At 41.4% G+C, this 22,759-nt stretch overlaps 1 protein-coding gene across 1 annotated transcript in view; it reads right to left on the bottom strand.

Annotated features, from left to right (window-relative positions):
• Positions 1-22,759, bottom strand: part of LOC124606458 (guanine nucleotide-binding protein-like 3 homolog) — an 87,380-nt gene that overhangs the window by 31,439 nt on the left and 33,182 nt on the right. The window contains exons 5-6 of the mRNA XM_047138443.1: positions 14,515-14,757; positions 3,914-4,001 (exon numbers count right to left, since the gene is read on the bottom strand). Coding sequence (XP_046994399.1) covers positions 3,914-4,001; positions 14,515-14,757 — 331 coding nt within the window. The remainder of the gene's footprint in view (positions 1-3,913; positions 4,002-14,514; positions 14,758-22,759) is intronic.

Raw genomic sequence — 22,759 nt, 5'->3', positions numbered from 1 at the left:
AGCAACTGAACTGAAAGTCACTAACGGGAAATACATCCATGAACATGTACTGCAAGAATAACTATCAATAGCAGAACATAGCCATTTGAATTTTATCATAATATAGTCATAGTGTCATTTTCAGATGGGATTTCTTGTAGGCATTGCAAACAGTCATGGACTGTGGAAGATCAGAGTTCCAGATAGACAAAACTATTTCAACAAGCACACATAGCAAAGACTGTCCTGGTTGGCTGTTTGCCATTGATGACATTGTTATCCTGCTGTCATGAACAAGACAAGTTCAAATCGTCAAACTGTGAAGTTTTTGTACATGCCAATGACAATCATAAGCATTGTAGGTGGCCAAGGGAAATATGGGTCCCGAAATGCCACAGGCAACCACAACTCATCCCTAAACATATATGCACAGGGGAACAACCAATCCAGTCCACGAAGGGCAGCTTAATGCCACTGATGAAAAATCATGCCCCAGTACCACTACAGACAAGGCAAGGGAGGCAGCTACTATCAAACTGCATGTAGGACCTGGACTGACAAAGGATTCATATCAGTGAGTGTCATATGTTCTGCTTCAGTTTCTGGATGTTTTCAAATCTGCAGTGGAGAAAGACAGACCATAAGGGTCATGATCAAACACTGTCCCAACACTGGGAATCATTCAACAACTGGCCAACTATTACACAGGATGGTGCTGGATGAACTACAGATAATCCAGGATGAAGTGGAGATGGTGCTGCAAGATGACACCATTCAGTGGGCTCTTGGTCCTCACATGTGATTCTTGCAAAAAAGAAGGATGAAACATGGCATTTCTGCATCAAGAATCAAACAACTGAACAAAATCACAAAATAAATAAACAAATATAATGAGGGAAACATTCCACGTGGGAAAAATTATATATAAAAACAAAGATGAGGTGACTTACCGAACGAAAGCGCTGGCAGGTCGATACACACACAAACAAACACAAACATACACACAAAATTCAAGCTTTCGCGACAAACTGTTGCCTCATCAGGAAAGAGGGAAGGAGAGGGGAAGACGAAAGGAAGTGGGTTTTAAGGGAGAGGGTAAGGAGTCATTCCAATCCCGGGATCGGAAAGACTTACCTTAGGGAGAAAAAAGGACAGGTATACACTCGCACACACGCACATATCCATCCACACATACAGACACAAGCAGACACATTTTGTGTCTGTATGTGTGGATGGATATGTGCGTATGTGCGAGTGTATACCTGTCCTTTTTTCCCCCTAAGGTAAGTCTTTCCGCTCCCGGGATTGGAATGACTCCTTACCCTCTCCCTTAAAACCCACTTCCTTTCGTCTTCCCCTCTCCTTCCCTCTTTCCTGATGGACAACAGTTTGTTGCGAAAGCTTGAATTTTGTGTGTATGTTTGTGTGTCTATCGACCTGCCAGCGCTTTCGTTCGGTAAGTCACCTCATCTTTGTTTTTATATATAAATAAACAAATAAATATGTTTACCCATTGTTGCACATTGGTAACACAGTAGACAGCTTGATGCTTGGATTACATAACACTCCAACCACCTACGAGCATATGGTGGACAATCTGCTTTGACATCTTACAGGAATGATGTGTGTTTGCTGTCTGTATGACATTGTCGTTTTTTTCAAAGATATTTGACAAACATCTAGGCTGACTGAGAACTGTGTTGAACTGTGTTCAAACTGCAAGTTTCTACCTGAATCAATGTCTCTTCACTGTCCAAGAAAGAAAAATCTTGCACCTAATGAAAGGTATGGAATCCATCCCGACAAAAAACATTCATGATGTAAGAAGTCTTGTTGAAATGTGCTCATCCTACTGGTGAGTTATAAAGGACTTCTGTAGCAAGGCATGCTCCTTACAATAACTACTGCAGGCAGATCGCAAATTTTCCTGGAACGAGGCGCAAAAAAAGATCTGCCCTTGTCTCTAAGAAGGCACTAACATCTTTTCTGATCCTAGCATTGTATGATGAAAATGCTGAGACAGAAATTCACACTGATGTGAACAGTTATGGGATGATGTTAACGGTTATGGGACAGATGCAGTTGCAGCACAAATTCAGGAAAGTGCCGAAAAGTTGATAGCTGATACTTCCATAGTACTCTACAAGTCTGAGAAAAACTGCTCTACAACTGAGGATGAGGGCCTCGCAATTGTCCAAGCTATCAACAAGTTCCCGCCGTATTTACTTGGCAAACTGTTTACCATTGTGACGAATCACCACACACTATCCTGGTTGACTGACCTGAGGCACCTGTCTGGTTGACTGATGAAATGGGCACTGAAGCTTCAGGAATATGACATCACAATAATGTACAAAATCAGATGCAAACTTGAGGACATCAACTGTCTTTCAAGGAATCTTGTGGCAGAACACAGCAGCATGGATGATATCTGTCATTGTTGCAGTAAATGACGGTGCTAACGAACAGATGGAGGATTCAACATTCCTGAAAACTATAGTAGTCTTGAAGAATGAGGGATTAATCAAAGAAGAATTTCAAATAAATAAATGAAACACTGTATAACAGGAACTACGATTCAATGCAGTGGAAATGGGTGCATCATCATCTTAGCACATCTACAGCCAGCTATCCAGAAGTTTTTCAGTTCTGCTCCATCTGGTCACCTTGAATTCATGAAGACTCTAAACAGAATTAGACGATCAGTTAGACACTATGTGAGCCACTGTAAGGAATTAAAGTGATGAAATAATGTGCCACAATTTCCTCCAGGGCACATGGTACTAATTCTGTCAGCAACAACACTATTCCACTAAACTGAAATCAACCTTCTTGAGAGGTTCCCGAAGTCAACAAACAGGACTTGATGGATAATGGTCTGCACCAGAAACCTCACCTGCTATGCTGCCACCAAACCTGCGCCGACAACTGATGCTCTAGAAATTGCAACGGTCCTTGTGGAAGACATAATTTTGAAGTAAAGAGGACCTTGCAAGTTGACCTCTGATTGTGGAAAAGTTTTCCTATCATGACTAGTATCAGAAATACTTTCATGTTGCAGCCTCACCCACAGACAAATGGTCTCTTAGACTGCACAATCGTGGTTTCAGATTTGGACTTGATTCTGGTTAGGACATGACAATATCCTCACAAACTGTTACACGCAGGTATTTGTATGAGTTGACTGATTCAAAATTTGACTCAGTGGCACTGTAGTTGTTGTATACTATGTTTCTGTTTTGCAAAATGCACAATTTTACATTCTGAACATTTAAAGCTAGTTGCCAAGCTTTGTGATAGTTTGAAACATGATCAAGATTTGACTTTTTTCAGACACTGATTCATTATAAATACATGCATTATCTGTAAGAAGTCTGAGGTTACTAATAATTTTCTCTGCAGGGTCATTAATATACAACATTAACAGAATGGTCCCAAGACACTTTCCTGTGGCACTCAAAGTTACTTCTACATTCTGACAATGACTCTCCACCCACAGTAACACACTGTATCCTTCTCTACAACGAAATCCTCAACCCAGTCAGAAATTCATTTGATACCCCCAGTATGATCATACTTATATTATTACTATATGTAATCACACACAAATGTATTTTTGGATGTCTGTGTGGTTGTTTGTATTAACACGTATACTTTTACTAGAAAAAAAGAGCAAGAACTTGAAAGCTAGTGTGAATACTGTTTCCTGTTAAGTGTTCTTGTGCTCCACTCTTCAGTCCACTACAGGCGAGTGGATGCCTTTCCCTTATTACATGTTTTGTTCCATCCAGGAATTTCCATTAATGTTACATGTTTTCTTTTAGTCGGATATTTAGCTACTGCTGTTATTTATTCCTGACTGCACATACGTGTATATCAGTGTACTAAACAAAAACAAAAACAAAACAAAAAAACAAAAAAAAACCATACGCACTTGGTAACACCAGGAGTAGCACCAACATTGCAAGCTCTGGCCCTCTTCAAGCTATTAATGATACTGCTTTTACCAACATTTGGCAACCCTGAAAAAAAAAAGTAATTAAGTTTCAGTGAAATCTTCGTATTTGCTGATATAAAGGACGGTCCATTGATCGTGACTGGGCCAAGTATCTCACGAAATAAGCGTCAAACAAAAAAACTACAAAGAACGAAACTTGTCTAGCTTGAAGGGGGAAACCAGATGGCGCTATGGTTGATCCGCTGGATGGCGCTGCCATAGGTCAAACGGATATCAACTGCATTGTTTAAAAATAGGAACCCGCATTTTTTATTATATATTCGTGTAGTACGTAAAGAAATGTGAATGTTTTAGTTGGACCACCTTTTTCGCTTTGTGATAGATGGCGCTGTAATAGTCACAAACATATGGCTCAAAATTTTAGATGAACGGTTGGAAACAGGTAGGTTTTTTAAATTAAAATACAGAACATAGGTACGTTTGAACATTTTATTTCGGTTGTTCCAATGCGATACATGTACCTTTGTGAACTTATTATTTCTGAGAACGCATGCTGTTACAACGTGATTAACTGTAAATACCACATTAATGCAATAAATGCTCAAAATGATGTCCGTCAACCTCAATGCATTTGGCAATACGTGTAACGACATTCCTCTCAACAGCGAGTAGTTTGCCTTCCGTAATGTTCGCACATGCACTCACAATGCGCTGACGCATGTTGTCAGTGTATCACGATAGCAAATATCCTTCAACTTTCCCCACAGAAAGAAATCCGGGGACGTCAGATCTGGTGAACGTGCGGCCATGGTATGGTGCTTCGAAAACCAATCTACCTGTCATGAAATATGCTATTCAATACTGCTTCAACCGCACGTGAGCTACGTGCCGGACATCCATTATGTTGGAAGTATATCGCCATTCTGTCATGCAGCGAAACATCTTGTAGGAACATCGGTAGAACATTATGTAGGAAATCAGCATACTGTGCACCATTTAGATTGCCATCAATAAAATTGGGGGCCAATTAATTATCCTTCCTCCCATAATGCCGCACCATACATTAACCCGCCAAGGTCACTGATGTTTCACTTGTCCCAGCCATCGTGGATTTTCCATTGCCCAATAGTGCATATTATGCCAATTTACATTACCACTGTTGGTGAATGATGCTTCGTCGCTAAATAGAACGCGCGCAAAAAATCTGTCATCGTCCCATAATTTCTCTTGTGCCCAGTGGCAGAAATGTACACCACGTTCAAAGTCATCACCATGCAATTCCTGGAGCATAGAAATATGGTACGTGTGTAATTGATGTTTTACATAGCATTCTCAGCACCGACGTTTTCGAGGTTCCTGATTCTCATCCAATTTGTCTGTTGCTGATGTGCGGATTAGCCACGACAGCAGCTAAAACAACTATTTGGGCATCATCATTTGTTGCAGGTCGTGACTGACATTTCACATGTGGCTGAACACTTCCTGTTTCCTTGAATAATGTAACTATCCGGCGAACGGTCCGGACACTTGGATGATGTCATCCAGGATACCGAGCAGCATACATAGCATACGCCCGTTGGGCATTTTGATCACAATAGCCATACATCAACACGATATCGACCATTTCTGCAATTGGTAAACGGTCCATTTTAACACGGGTAATGTATCACGAAGCAAATACCGTCCGCACTAGCGTGATACCACATTCCTATAAGTTTGTGACTATTACAGCGCCATCTATCACAAAGCGAGAAAAGTGGTCCAACTGAAACACTCATATTTCTTTACGTACTACACGAATATGTAATAAAAAATGAGGGTTCCTATTTAAAAAAACACAGTTGATATCCGTTTGACCTATGGCAGCACCATCTAGTGGGCCAACCATAGTGCCATCTAGTTTCCACCTTCAAGCTAGACGAGTTTCGTTCTTTGTAGTTTTTTCGTTTGATGTTTATTTCGTGAGATATTTGGCCCGGTCACTATCAATGGACCACCCTGTATAATTTTAAACAAGTGCAATCTGTTCAAAACAAAAATAAACTTGCAAAATGCTTGGCAATGTGTGTTCGTTATTTCATTTGTAAGTAGAAACTTTCATATAAAACTATGTTAACTAAAATTCATTATTTCATGCATAACATATTTCTACTAAATTTTCAAAAACATGAGTCTTAACTGAAACAACGTCTCCGACAATGATGTAAAACATTCAAACTTCTTTGCTTCAAATGGAATTTTTGTCCTCCTCCTGATTTGCACTTGGTGGGAAACGTTATGTGTAATGGGGTCAAGGCATGCTTGCAGTAGAAAGCGCACATGTATAGTTGGAAATTTTAGCTCAAGGGAGGCAATGGATGTTATATTTTGTCAATCTGTTATTTGAAAAGTTGAAAACACCAAAGTTTAAAAGTGAGGACATCTGTATTTCTCCACATTATTAGTGATTTATCATATCAATGTGTTGGAAGAGCTCCAGAGTGGCGTGTACCACATGTACCTATGATACTTATACCAGAGGTACCTCTCCTGCTGATCCTGTCTCCTCTGCAGAAAGTACAGGATCATTCATCACCCGTCCACTGGATTGTGAGTGGTGTTTCAATGGAAGATCTAGGCGTCCCACACAGGTTGGATGGGGACGAGGGAGGACTCAGGGCATTGTACTGATCCTCCTAACCAACAAGTCTGAGATCCTGTCTTTCACTGAAACTGTTTTAGGGAAACCTGCTTTGCCTGGTGTCAGGAGGAGGCAAACACAAAAGGGTAGGGCTCAACTAATCATTGGCAATTCAAATGTACGGCGACTGATAGTATCCCTTAGGGGACTCATTCAGTGTGTTGGAGAGGTTAGTCTGGCAGCCATTAGGGCACAGGGTGCAACCAACTGCAGACTGTGGCATGCATTGAAACAAATTATGCCTACCATCTGGGCTCCAGGGTCAACCTTCCGTCATTCTAGCGACTGGCAGAGAAGGTCATGAAGACCAGCCTTGCACATGGAGTTTCAACGAAGCTCACAATTAGAAGCATTGTCCCCAGAACTGATCGTGACCCTTTGGTTCTGAGTCAAGTGGACTGAACCAGAGACTTCGAAGGTTTTGTGACAAGCTAGGCCGCGACTCCCTGAACTTGCACCATGGGGCGATAACTGCAGGGTTCCACTAAATAGGTGAGGTGTGCACAACAATCAGAGGCTGACACTCAGGTAGCTGACTGTGTGTGGGGTGCACACAAGGTTTTTTTTTAGATTAGGCGACTCTCCATCCAATCCAGACAATGATAGCTATAGGAAACCACAAAGTATCAGTGTAAGATCGAAAGAAATGCTTCCCAGAGGTAAGAGTATTAAAATCTTAATGGTAAACTGCTGAAGGATTCGCAACAAAGTGTCAGAGCTTGAGGCACTCATGAAAAGCAGTGAAGCTCACATAATACTAGGTACAGAAAGCTGGTTGAAACCTGAATTTGACATCAGTGAGATTTTTAGGGAAAATTTAAGTGTATATCGAAAGGATAGGCAAATGGGAAATGGAGGCGGTGTACCTGTGGCAGTAGACAAGAAACTCGAATCCACTGAGGTAGAAATTGAAGCTGCATGTGAGATTGTTTGGGTAAGACTCAGTATCAGGGGTGAGCATAAAATTATTATTGGATCCTTCTATCGCCCACCAGACTCCTCTCCTGATGCAACCGCAAACTTCAGAGAAAACCTCAGTTCAGTTGTATGTAAGTTCCCCAATCATACTGTAATCATCAGCGGAGACTTTAATCATCCAACAATTAATTGGGAAAATTATAATTTTGTTAGTGGTGGGTGCGATAAGACATCCTGTTAACTGTACAAAATGACAAGTTTGTTTGTGGGGCCATCCTCCACAGGAAGCATACAAATACTTGTTTTGTAAATAAAACTGCCTTTTCCTGCTGCTACTTAATTTATTAATCCCACACGCATTTCACCTAATCTTGTTCTAAGGCATCATAAGTGGAATGATTTGCTGATCTGCATTTCCTCACATTTGGTCTGGAAGTCAAACTATCACTTTTATTACTGCCATATAAGCACAACCATGTGCTCTGACCTTCTTCACACTGTTCACCATGTTTCTCACTCTGTTTTGTGGTTTTCTATTGTGTTTTTGCCACTCGATATAACTATTTCGCCGGACACTGCTTTTCACAACGTAATGGAGTTACAATTTTTACGTTGTGAAAAGCAGTGTGCGTGCGTGCACATATCTACATTCCATTCCATTCAATGTTTTCAATTACCATACTGAAATATTTTTCTCAATTTGGCTAATAACAATTACAGTGAATCTTAAAGAACATCAAATGTAAAACTTTACAATTTACTTAATATATGTTTCCCTGAGGTAGGAAACAAAATAGCCATAATTTCAGACTGGCATTAGCTGAAGCTCAATCGAGGAAAAGAGCATCGTACTTCATGAGCACCGTACTTAAGACATGCCTCCTGGTGTCATCAAGTATAACTTGTTGTGATGGTCCTTGGGTTACTAAACCAAAGGAAACCTGCAAGTATTTTCACATATCTAATTTTACATGGTTTTCTATTGCATAAAATGTTCACTCATTGAGAAAAATGCATGTACAGCTGTCGTCATCAAATTGTGGAGTGCGGCAGAAGTTCTGGAGTAGTTTCAGCAGTCACACTGTTGTTCTCAGTGGCTCCTACAGTCATAATAAAATGAAACATATTTAATGTGAACAAAGAAACCATTTTATGGTGATTGTGTTTATTCAATCAAGCAAGTATTGTTCACTGCAGCACGTTGCTCCTTCTATGATGATAATGCTCTCATTCACATTGCTGGAGTCGCCCACAATTACTTTTTTGACTACAAATATGAAATAACAATTTTTACCTGAACTCGACAATTATCAGATAGGAATATTATTGAGTCACTGTAGCCCACATAGTCAAATGATTTAAGGGCTCAAATACTCTTCCGTCATTTCTCAGTTTATTAGATCAACATCTTTGTATGGACTAGTATAAAATTCATTGCACTACTATTTACGACCCCCCATATGAACCATGGATCTTGCCGTTGGTGGGGAGGCTTGTGCGCCTCAGCGATACAGATGGCCGTACCGTAGGTGCAACCACAACGGAGGGGTGTCTGTTGAGAGGCCAGACAAACGTGTGGTTGCTGAAGAGGGGCAGCAGCCTTTTCAGTAGTTGCAGGGGCAACAGTCTGGATGATTGACTAATCTGGCCTTGTAACACTAACCAAAACGGCCTTGCTGTGCTGGTAATGCGAACGGCTGAAAGCAAGGGGAAACTATAGCCGTCATTTTTCCCGAGGACATGCAGCTTTACTGTATGGTTAAATGATGATGGCGTCTTCTTGGGTAAAATATTCCGGAGGTAAAATAGTCCCCCATTCGGATCTCCGGGCAGGGACTACTCAAGAGGACGTCATTATCAGGAGAATGAAAACTGGCGTTCTACGGATCGGAGCGTGGAATGTCAGATCCCTTAATCGGGCAGGTAGGTTAGAAAACTTAAAAACAGAAATGGATAGGTTAAAGTTAGATATAGTGGGAATTACTGAAGTTCGGTGGCAGGAGGAACAAGACTTTTGGTCAGGTGAATACAGGGTTATAAATGTTGTTGTTGTTGTGTTGTTGTGGTCTTCAGTCCTGAGACTGGTTTGATGCAGCTCTCCATGCTACTCTATCCTGTGCAAGCTTTTTCATCTCCCAGTACCTACTGCAACCTACATCCTTCTGAATCTGTTTAGTGTATTCATCTCTTGGTCTCCCTCTACGATTTTTACCCTCCACGCTGCCCTCCAATACTAAATTGGTGATCCCTTGATGCCTCAGAACATGTCCTACCAACCGATCCCTTCTTCTGGTCAAGTTGTGCCACAAACTTCTCTTCTCCCCAATCCTATTCAATACTTCCTCATTAGTTATGTGATCTACCCATCTAATCTTCAGCATTCTTCTGAAATCAAATAGAGGTAATGCAGGAGTAGGTTTATAATGAATAAAAAAATAGGAGTGCGGGTAAGCTACTACAAACAGACAAACAGCATAGTGAACGCATTATTGTGGCTAAGATAGACAAGAAGCCCATGCCTACTACAGTAGTACAAGTTTACATGCCAACTAGCTCTGCAGAGGATGAAGAAATTGATGAAATGTATGATGAGATAAAAGAAATTATTCAGGTAGTGAAGGGAGACAAAAATTTAATAGTCATGGGTGACTGGAATTCGAGAGTAGGAAAAGGGAGAGAAGGAAACATAGTAGGTGAATATGGATTGGGGTTAAGAAATGAAAGAGGGAGCCGTCTGGTAGAATTTTGCACAGAGCATAACTTAATCATAAAATCATAAAAGAAGGTTGTATACATGGAAGAATCCTCGAGATACTAGTAGGTATCAGATAGATTATATAATAGTAAGAGAGAGATTTAGGAAGCAGGTTTTAAATTGTAAGACATTTCCAGGGGCAGATGTGAACTCTTGACCACAATCTATTGGTTATGAACTGTAGATTAAAACTGAAGAAACTGCAAAAAGGTGGGAATTTAAGGAGATGGGACCTGGATAAACTGACTAAACCAGAGGTTGTACAGAGTTTCAGGGAGAGCATAAGGGAACAATTGACAGGAATGGGGGAAAGAAATACAGTAGAAGAAGAATGGGTAGCTCTGTGGGATGAAGTAGTGAAGGCAGCAGAGGATCAATTAGGTAAAAAGACGAGGGCTAGTAGAAATCCTTGGGTAACAGAAGAAATATTGAATTTAATTGATGAAAGGAGAAAATATAAAAACGCTGTAAATGAAGCAGGCAAAAGGGAATACAAACGTCTCAAAAATGAGATCGACAGGAAGTGCAAAGTGGCTAAGCAGGGATGGCTAGAGGACAAATGTAAAGATGTAGAGGCTTACCTCACTAGGGGCAAGATAGATACTGCCTACAGGAAAATTAGAGAGACCTTTGGAGAAATGAAAGCCACTTGTATGAATATCAAGAGCTCAGATGGAAACCCAGTTTTAAGCAAAGAAGGGAAAGCAGAAAGGTGGAAGGAGTATATATAGAGTCTATACAAGGGCGATGTACTTGAGGACAATATTATAGAAATGGAAGAGGATGTAGATGAAGATGAAATGGGAGATACGATACTGCGTGAAGAGTTTGACAGAGCACTGAAAGACCTGAGTCGAAACAAGGCCCCAGGAGTAGACAACATTCCATTAGAACTACTGATGGCCTTGGGAGAGCCAGTCATGACAAAACTCTACCATCTGGTGAGCAAGATGTATGAGACAGGTGAAATACCCTCAGACTTCAAGAAGAATATAATAATTCCAATCCCAAAGAAAGCAGGTGTTGACAGATGTGAAAATTATCGAACTATCAGTTTAATAAGTCACAGCTGCAAAATACTAACACGAATTCTTCACAGACGAATGGAAAAACTGGTAGAAGCCGACCTCGGGGAAATCAGTTTGGATTCCGTAGAAATGTTGGAACACGTGAGGCAATACTGACCTTACGACTCATCTTAGAAGAAAGATTAAGGAAAGACAAACCTACGTTTCTAGCATTTGTAGACTTAGAGAAAGCTTTTGACAATGTTGACTGGAATACTCTCTTTCAAATTATAAAGGTGGCAGGGGTAAAATACAGGGAGCGAAAGGCTATTTACAATTTGTACAGAAACCAGATGGCAGTTATAAGAGTCAAGGGGCATGAAAGGGAAACAGTGGTTGGGAAGGGAGTGAGACAGGGTTGTAGCCTGTCCCCGATGTTATTCAATCTGTATATTGAGCAAGCAGTAAAGGAAACAAAAGAAAAGTTCGGAGTAGGCATTTAAATCCATGGAGAAGTAATAAAAACTTTGAGGTTTGCCAATGACATTGTAATTCTGTCAGAGACAGCAAAGGACTTGGGAGAGTTGTTGAAAGGAATGGACAGTGTCTTGAAAGTAGGATATAAGATGATCATCAACAAAAGCAAAATGAGGATAATGGAATGTACTCGAATTAAGTCGGGTGATGCTGAGTGAATTAGATTAGGAAATGAGACACTTAAAGTAGTAAAGGAGTTTTGCTATTTGGGGAGCAAAATAACTGATGATGGTCGAAGTAGAGAGGATATAAAATCTAGACTGGCAATGGCAAGGAAAGCGTTTCTGAAGAAGAGAAGTCTGTTAACATCAAGTGTCAGGAAGTCGTTTCTGAAAGTATTTGTATGGAGTGTAGCCATGTATGGAAGTGAAACATGGACGATAAATAGTCTGGACAAGAAGAGAATAGAAGCTTCGAAATGTGGTGCTACAGAAGAATGTTGAATATTAGATGGGTAGATCACATAACTAATGAGCAGGTATTGAATAGAATTGGGGAGAAGAGGAGTTTGTGGCACAACTTGACTAGAAGAAGGGATCGGTTGGTAGGACATGTTCTCAGGCATCAAGGGATCACAAATTTAGCAATGGAGGGCAGTGTGGAGGGTTAAAATCGTAGAGGGAGATCAAGAGATGTATACACTAAGCAGATTCAGAAGGATGTAGGTTGCAGTAAGTACTGGGAGATGAAGAAGCTTGCACAGGATAGAGTAGCATCAAACCAGTCTCAGGACTGAAGACCGCAACAACAACACTATTTACGATTTATTTACATTGATCACTATGACCTGACCTAATTTGGCTGTTAAAAGTGGACCTGCTTTAAAGTAGATCCCATGCACCTCATTATTATTTTCTCAACTCATTAACCTACACTGCAATAAACAACTGAAAAATTATTTGAAAAGAAGTATAAACTGATGTGGAAACAATGTTTGGGTACTTATGTGGTAGCAATAAAGAAACAGTGCATGCAACTACACACATTTATATCTGCTATACTCAGCAAACATCATGCCAGTACATTATTAGGTCGATGCATAAATTCATAGCATTTTCCCCATAAGTTTAATAAATACGACAGATACACTTAACAGATACTTTTTTCATCAATAATATATTCTCCTTCACTATTTACAACACTCTGCCACTGCTGGTTAACTTAACGACTAAGCGACTGTAGAAATCACATGGTTTTGAGACGACCAATTCTTTTAGTTATATAATTAAATGTTTCTCCGAGACATTAGGGAGGGCAATCAACTTAGGAAGTTCATGCAGCAATGTTGACCATAATACTGTGGTGGTGTAATGGTTTGCATTTCTGCCTAGCAAGCAAGAAGACCCGGGTTCGAGTCCCAGCCGCAGCACAAATTTTAATTCATTTCTTCTGCTTCGATCATTATCCTTTAGTTGTGTTTGAAGCACATTTCATCCAGAAAGGAAGTTCCTTAAAGGATGTTTGATGGAATATGGAAAACGTGAAAATCTGACAATGCAAGAGCAACCCAACTCCTGTATGTATTTTAGTCAGTCTAGCAGAAAGTAGCCAGGTATTATCATGGAGTACCATCACTTCACACAGCCTACCTGGTCATTGTTCTTGGACTGTGTCTGCAAGATGTCTCAGCTGTTGGCAATAAATGTCAGTAGTGATAATTACACCTCAGGGAAGCAATTTGCCATACATCATGCCATCGCTGTTCCACCAGATGCATAACATCACCTTTTCTGGATGTGCACGTCTATGTACGGGGAGTTGTTGCTTTGTTTTGGGTCAACCATTCCTTTCTTTTCATTATGTTAGCATAAAGATACTATTTCTCAGCATTAATAATGATACAAGATAGGAATAGTCGGTGTTCATGAGCCAACTGATGACAAGCAAGCAAAGATGCACATATGACCATAGCTTAAGAGCATGTGGTACCCATACATCCAATTTTTGAACCTTCCCACTTCATGGAAACATCACCTGATAGTGAAATAATCACAGTTGATCACATTGCCAGTTCTCAAGTACACTGATGTGGCTCATTGTGGATTAATGTGTTTTAAACGATCTTCATCCAATCCCGAAGGTATGCCTGAACATGGAGATCTACTAATGTCAAAACAGTGTTCCTTAAAAAGTGAAAACATTTTCTTGCCATGGTATTTGCCTCTGCTGCTGTCACCACTCTATTGGACTCGAACAGAAGAGTATGTCAGAAATGTTCTGATTTCTCCACTTGGCACTCCATTTTCTAGTGTCCACAGCTCCATTAATTAGCTCCAAATGACAAAATGACAATATGCAAACTCAAATAGCAACAGTGAACAACAACAACAAAAATGTTAATCGATAAATAAACCCATAGCAAATGGAATACCAACATGCAAAACAAAAACACTACGAACTTATGCACAAACCTAATACTTAACTGATCATTTTTTGATGAAGAATGCTTTCATTAAATAATTAACTAATAAGAATGTCTTTTGCCAATAATGTTTAACTTCTCAGTAGGTTTTTTTAGAGAACTCATATGTATTTTGAAAAGTTTACACAAAACAGTATGATGCTACTCTGGTTCAAGGAAGTTTCTTGCCACTGACTAATTGGGTAGTGTTCTCTGTGTTCCACAAAGGTTAAAATACACACAAAATACATCTACCTGCCTCAATTATTTTACACTTACCTATAATTCCAACAGATATGGATGTCTTGATTCCCTTGTTTCGGCAATAATTTGCTAACAGTGACATTAGCAGTTCTGCGCCAAGGCAGGTGGAGCCCTGCATCATCTTATCATTTGCTTGTCGCATCTTCTTCCTGCCCAGCCGCTGGCTTTGCTGCTGCGTGCTAGCCTTGAAGGGTACAGCTGGCACAGTGTGCCTCAAATACTTCAACCAGGCATTTAGATTGTCACGTGGTACCAGATCTATAACAAATAAAAAAAAAAAAAAAATAAATAAATAAAATGATGTGGCATAAATATCAAATTTCATAACAATTTCATAACCAAAAGCTTGAACATTATTCTTTATGAATTTTATTTTATTATTATGTGCAACTGTGGAAACACACACACACACACACACACACACACACACACACACACACACACAGAGAGAGAGAGAGAGAGAGAGAGAGAGAGAGAGAGAGAGAGAAATCAGAATTTTGTGAAAGCACCACAATCAGCAATATAAAATGTCTCTATGTTAATGGAAAATCCTTGGTGGAATATACATATTTTAAGGAATAAAAGTAACACTAATAGTTCAGATGTTGAGGCAGTGATAGGCACCTAAACAAGACTGAGAATGTTGGGCTTTTTTATGTGAATCCTCCTTTAGAGTTATAGAGTATATATACACGTACATAATACCTGTTCAGTATCGTGTACCAGCTGACTACACTGCCAGCTGAGGGGAGATGGTGTGGGATGGGCAAGAGATACAGGTAATGGGAGGCAAGGCTGGAAAAGAGTGGCTGGCGACTGGGAGGAAGAGGCAGAAGGTGCACAGGGTATGAATATGGTACAGGTAAACTGGTCTCACTGAAGATGGGGAATTGTGTGCATCGCACAATGATGTGGAGGAGTGGATTGGGAAGAGGCGGTAGAACTTGGGGCAAGGAAATTGCGGATAGAAGGGTGTGATTGCAGAATGAGAGAAATTAAGGGCCTATAATAGGGATGGGGTGAGTGGGAGGCACACACTAGTGGCGATTGAAGTCACGAGGATTATGGGATTGAAGGATAGCAAGGACAATTCCCATTTGCATAATTCAAAGCATCTTCTGTAAAACATACAACTCACCGAAGATAGACCCTCAGTTCATTTTTCACAATCAATTTTTATCAAAATTTAAACTGCTTTACTGTTGGAATGGTTCACAATATTTTATTGCATTTTATTTCATTTTAAATATAATTTTATGGTTCAAATGATATCCCTGGTTCAGAAATATGTCTTGTCTCATCATTTTGTTAATTCAAAAATACACTTGCTTAAAAAATCGCCGATGACAACTATTTCAGTTTATTTAACATTGATCAGTATCATACAGCAAGTGCTACATTCTCTGATAAAGAACTTCCACTTTTCAGTTCAATAGGTTATCTATACGAGTACAATGTTCTGAGTCTAAATTCCTTTATTGCAGTTGTCATCTCGAAACCAACGATCTCAAGATTACTGAGAAGTTTACATGAGGTGTATATCCAAGGACACTACATAAACTGAAAATTAAAAATGGCGCATTAGACTGGGAATATCTTTCACTCTCTCTTTTCTTTTCAAAAAAAAACTATTTGACTAATTTGACCAACCTGATCGAACAAAAAGATAATTTAAACAAAATTCGACCTAGTTAATGTTGTTGTTGTTGTTGTTCTGAACTGTCTTTATGATCATAAAAGCTTCCAGATACCCTGAATGTAGCAGAACCGTTGGGAACTGTCTGAAACTGACCTGATAATTCTGCTTGTGTGACCAAACATATGAAGGTGAGGATACATGAATTGTCAGTTCAATTGTTAACAGGCATCCAAAGACAGCGGTTTGCTGAATTTGTTGTTTCGTAGTATCAGTCAACTACTGTGAATATTCTACTGATTGAAGGTTTTTGTGGAAATGGTTGTAATTGAAATGTCTACTGACTGAGACCATAGGAGACTATTTGCATATACAGTGATGGAAAAAAAATCGCAACACCAAGGAGGAGTTGTGTGACAAACTTAAGTTGGTAGGCGTGTTTCTACATCTGAAAGATGATATCTATTCAAATTTCACACCATAATATAAACAGATAGATAAAAAATCTACTCACCAAGCAGCAACAGGGAACACACACATGAAAGGATCTAACTTTCACAAGCTTTCCAAGCCAGTGGCTCGTCCTTCTGGCAGAAGAGTTTAAGGGGAAGGAAGAGGGGTGAAGGAAAAGGACTGGAGAGATTTAGGGAAAGGGGTACAGTTCAGAAAAGTCACTCAGAACTCCGTGTCAGGAGAGATTTACCGGGCGGGATGAGAAGGAAAGACTGATTGTTGGGGACTGCACCGGGCAAGATTTGAGAACCTGACAGCTTGACGGTAGAAGACTGGGTAATATGCAAGACACACATTAATACTAAAACATTGCACGTGCGTTAATAAAAGTGAAAAGTTAAGTGTATTGTATGTAACAGAGGTGGAAGGGGAGATGGGGAAAAATAGAGACAGAAAATGACAGATGTAGAAAACTTAAATGGACTGAAGAAAGAAGTAGTTACTACGAAGAAATGATGACACAGGGAAGCAGTTAATATAATTTAAGCACAGGTACATGGCAAGAACCGACAACATTTTGTAGTACTCATTCCAACTTGCAGAGTTCTGAGAAACTAGTGCCTGGGGAAGAATCCTCATGGCGCATGTGGTGAAACAGGCACAGGGCTAATGATTTTCACATTACACAGCATGCTCGGCAACAGGATATTGTGTGTTGCCTGTATACACACTTCTACTAAGTCCATTCATCATGATTGGTAGGATGGTAGTCATGCTGATGCAAAAGGCCGGACAGTGTTTACATATCGGCTGGTACAAGACAAGTGGTTCTCCTTCTGATGGTATATGTTTTGCCGGTTACAATGTTGGAACAGGTGGTGGTAGGAGGGTGCATATGGCATGTCTTGCAGCGGGGATGGTCACAGGGGTAGGAGCCATAGGGTATGGAGATGGGTGCAGAAGGTGCATAAGGTCTGACAGGGATATTGCACAGATTGGGACAATAGCTTGGGAGAATAGATTTTTGTCTCCCTCCCAATCTCTGCAATATCCTCATCAGACCCTATGCACCTTCTGCACCCATCTCCATACCCTATGGCTCCTCTCCCTGTGACTGTCCCCACTGCAAGACTTGCCTTATGCACCCTCCTACCACCACCTATTCCAGCCGTGTAACTGGCAAAACATATACTATCAAAGAGAGAGCCACCTGTGAAACAACATGTCATATACCAGCTGTTATGTAAACACTGTTCAGTCTTTTACATCAGCATTACTACCAACCGGTTATCAGTCAGGATGAATGGGCATAGGCAGACTGTGTATACAGGCAACATGCATTAACCTGTTGCCGAGCAGGGCATAACATGACAGTCATGGGCTCTGTGTCTGTTTCACCAAACGCACCATCTGGACTCTTCCCCGAGACACCAGTTTCTCAGAACTCCGCAGGTGGGAACTATCACACACCATGTCCATGGTTCTTGCCATCTATCTGGGCTTAATTTACATTAATTCCTTCCATCTCAACAGCACACTCCATTTTAGTTTTCTACATCTGTCATTTTCTGACCTGTCTATTTTTTGCCATTCCCCTCCCACCTCTATTACACACAATGCACTAAACTTTTCACTTTTATTAACTCATGCACGATGTTTTAGTAGTAATATCTGTCTTGCATATTACCCTGTCTTCCACCTTTGAGCTGTCAGCTTTTCAAATCTCATCTGGTGCAGTCCCCAACAATCAGTCTTACCTTCTCATCCCATCTGGTAACTCTCCCTTGACCCGGGGTCCTGGGTGACTTTTCTGGACTACACCCTTTTCCTTAAACCTCTTCAGTCCTTTGCCTTTACCCCTCTTCCTTGCTCTTCAACTCTTCTACCAGAAGAAGGAGCTACTGGCTCAGAAAGCTCGTAAAAGTAAACCCTTTTGTGTGTGTATTCCTCAACACCGCTTAGTGAGTAGATCTCTTATCTATCCATTTATATGATATAGTCAAATGAGTATTAGTTACCTTTGAGATTAGACTTGGTGAGTTGACTTTAGTCAAGAATGCCTTTAAGGCGACAATGACGCCAGTGTCAACATCTAACTCAGTTTGACTGAGGTTGTATAATAGGGCTACGAGAAGCTGGATGTTCCTTCTGTGATACTGTGGAAAGACCTGGCAGGAATGTAGCCATTGCACACGATTGCTAGCAATGGTGGTCACGAGAATTTACAGCTGCAACAAGATTGGGCTCCAGATGGCCAAATGGCACTACCGAGAGGGAAGACCATCATGTTAAGCATATAGCTCTGGTGCATCATATTGCATCTGCAGCAGCAGTTTGAACAGAAGTTGGCACTAGAGTGACACAATGAACTGTTACAATTTGGTTACTTCAAGGGCAGTTCTCGGCCAAAAGCCCTGTGGCATGCATTCCACTGGTCCCAAACTACCACCATTTGTGGCTTCAATGGTATCAAGTGAGAACTCATTGGAGAACAGTGTGGAGGTCTGTTATGTTTTCTGATGAAAGCTGGTTCCACCTTAGCGATGGCTGTGTGCTGGTTAGGAGGCCAGTTGGGTGCGATTTCTTATGACAGCTAAAGCATTCCATGGTTATCCCAAGTACCCTGACTCAAAAATTGTATGCCATCCGGTGATTCAATTTCTTGTGCTGCCATTCATGAACAGCATTCCAGGATGTGTTTTCCAGCAGAATAAGGCTCATTGCTGTTGAAACACAACATGCTCTACAGAGAGGTGACGTTGGCTTGGCCTGCTAGATCACCAAGATTGTCTCATACGTCGCAGCTTCAAGTAACTTGTTGCACAAGGCACACGTCAAAGAGACATCTCTATTCAGGAGTGGAACTACCAAGTTAGGTTGTGGTACAAAAAATTTTTACTTTCCAGTGTGGAATATTGAATGGCCCTCTGTATGTATAGTGTAGTTTCTTTTTCTTGTGCAACTGTTAAAGTGATAGTGTCTTTTTTTTGTTATTAATCCAGCAAGAGCAGTCTCATTTATCTTCCAGATAAAATGATTGCAATTTGAACAAGTGCTTTGTTGACAGGGTGACCATGTTAAGGATCTAGTTTTCGAAACACTCCTTTTGAATTCCTCGCATTTATTGCTTTGCCCAGCATGTATTTCGATGCAGATGGAATGTGATGCAAAACACTGGTTGGACTTGTGAAGTAGGTAGTAGGTGTGGGAAGGGGGTATAATGTAGCAGAATGGGATGACATTTTCTGAATACACTGAAACCATGCCAACTCAAGAATACAACACGAATTATGTGCATTGCAAACATTATTAGTAAACAGCTTTCAGTGTTATTTATGACTGTATCTGTTACAGTCTTGACAATGATGATGTCCTGATCGTGCTAATAATGTAATTATGAAATTAGACAATAATAAAGACATATGAACATTGTCAATATATAAACATTGCCAATATTTAATCCTGTAATATTTCAACTGTAAAAAGCAATTGTTCAGTGAAATTTATCTTGTGCGAATTATACAAATTAGTGTTAGCAATCATTTAGATGTTTTGAGTTAGTTACATTCTTAAAATTGCTCCAACTCTCTATTAATAAATGTAACTTCCACTAATTTTATGCAAGTTGAACAGTATGAAATTTTTAGCACAATTGGCTGGATTTGTAAAATGGTTAGTCCTGTTTCTGATCACAATATAAAGTCCTTAATCAAAGGACTTTATATTGTGATCAAAGACTGGAATAAAAAGCATTTGACAGTACCTGAATCACTGCTTGTACTCGCGACTATGTCGCAGCTTGTGAGACTGGATTTATAATATCATTAACTAATACTTGTTTGATTTTCACAAACTTAAGAATCATTAATTGTAAATTCATAAAAGTCACATTGCCAATAACAAAGTGCATGTACTGCAATTTGAGGATGGTATTTAAAACAAGTGGTTGAAGCCATATGGATGCCAGTGCTGTAACGTTATTCAATAACCAACATGCCACAAAAATGTCCTGATATTGCTAACAATGTATCACAGGCATGTTAAATTCAAAAAGTCATTATCTTACAGAGCTGCACCACCCACATGTCGAACTGGAGATTTTAAGTATTGAAATGTGCTCATAACATCACTGGCATATTTCAAGAGTACTCGCCCAACAGACATAAGCAGTTACACAAGCAATATGGTAGGAGAATAAATTGGTTGGTTGGTTGGTTGGGGGATTAATGGGACCAGACTACTATGGTCATCGGTCCCTTTTTCCAAAGACAAAGAACACCCACAGAGAATAAAAACGAGGAACAGAAGAGATCACAGGCGATACAGAACAGGAGAGACTGAGACAAAGACAAGACAAAACGAACGAAAACCACATAGAGAATGACGGTGGTTGGCCGACCATAGAAATAAAAAAGGAAAAGCCAACCACTTAGAAACACATTAAAAAATCAGTGTAAAATCATAGGCCAAAGGCCAGAATCAACACAAAACAATAAAATAAAACAGAAACACTCAGATTAAATGATAAAATCCCCCTGCCCGAAGAAAACGTAAAACTAAGTCAGCCATAGCGGAGTCGTCTGTTAAAAGGGCAGGGAGCGTATCAGGCAGCGCAAATGTCTGCCTGACCACAGCTAAAAGGGGGCAGGCCAACAGAATGTGGGCCACTGTCAAAGCCGCCCCGCAGCGACATACAGGAGGGTCCTCCCTGCGCAGTAAATAACTGTGTGTCAGCCGGGAGTGGCCAATGCGGAGCCGGCAAAGAACTACCGAGTCCCTGCGAGTGGCTCGCAGGGATGACCGCCACACAGCCGTCGTCTCCTTGACAGCACGGAGTTTATTGGACATTGTCAGGTCGCGCCATTCCTCGTCGCATAGCGCCAAGATTTTGCGGCGGAAGACTGCCCGCAAATCAGTCTCAGGGAGGCCAAGGTCCAGAGATGGCTTGCTGGTGGCCTCTTTCGCCAGGCGGTCAACATGTTCGTTACCCGGGATACCGACATGACCGGGAGTCCACACAAAGACCACAGAGCGGCCGCAACAGGCGAGAGTATGCAGAGACTCGTGGATAGCCATCACCAAACGAGAACGAGGGAAACACTGGTCGAGAGCTCGTAAACCGCTCAGGGAATCGCTACAGATAACGAAGGACTCACCTGAGCAGGAGCGGATATACTCTAGGGCACGAAAGATGGCGACCAGTTCAGCAGTGTAAACGCTGCAGCCATCCGGCAAGGAACATTGTTCGGAACGGTCCCCTAGAGTGAGCGCATACCCGACACGACCAGCAACCATCGAACCGTCAGTGTAGACAATACCAGAGCCCTGATACGTGGCCAGGATAGAATAAAAGCGGCGGCGGAAGGCCTCTGGAGGGACTGAGTCCTTCGGGCCCTGTGCCAGGTCCAGCCGAAGGCAAGGGGGACGAACACACCATGGGGGTGTATCCAAAGTAGCCCGGAAAGTAGGTGGAACAGTAAAAACCTGAATCCCAGAGAGAAGCTCTTTGACGCGGACCGCTATTGTACAACCAGACCGGGGCCGACGATCTGGCAGATGGACGACCGATCGCGGGAACAGGAGACGATAATTTGGATGCCCGGGCGAGCGTAGAACATGGGCAGCATAAGCGGCCAGCAAACGTTGGCGTCGGAACCGCAGGGGAGGTACACCTGCCTCCACTAGTACGCTGTCCACGGGGCTGGTGCGGAGAGCACCAGTGGCAAGGCGTATCCCGCTGTGGAGAATTGGGTCCAGCACCTGTAACGCAGAGGGGGATGCTGAGCCATAAGCCAGGCTCCCATAATCCAGACGGGACTGGATTAACGCCTGGTAGAGCCGCAACAGGGTAAAGCGGTCGGCGCCCCAGCAGGTGTGGCTCAAGCATCTCAGAGCGTTTAGATGCCGCCAACACGTCTGTTTAAGCTGCCGGATATGAGGCAGCCAAGTCAACCGGGCATCGAAAACCACCCCCAAAAACATGTGGGTCTCCACCACAGCAAGGAGTTCGTCAGCAAGATAAAGCCGCGGCTCAGGATGGACTGTTCGGCGCCGGCAGAAATGCATAACGCGGGTCTTGGCTGCCGAAAACTGAAACCCATGGGCTACAGCCCAAGACTGCGCCTTACGGATAGCGCCCTGTAGCTGACGTTCAACAGCTGCAATGCTGGG

Source organism: Schistocerca americana, chromosome 1, assembly GCF_021461395.2.
Source record: "Schistocerca americana isolate TAMUIC-IGC-003095 chromosome 1, iqSchAmer2.1, whole genome shotgun sequence".
Classification (NCBI taxonomy): domain Eukaryota; kingdom Metazoa; phylum Arthropoda; class Insecta; order Orthoptera; family Acrididae; genus Schistocerca; species Schistocerca americana.
Note: the sequence above shows the minus strand (reverse complement) of the source record. Positions and strands in the feature narration are given on the sequence as shown.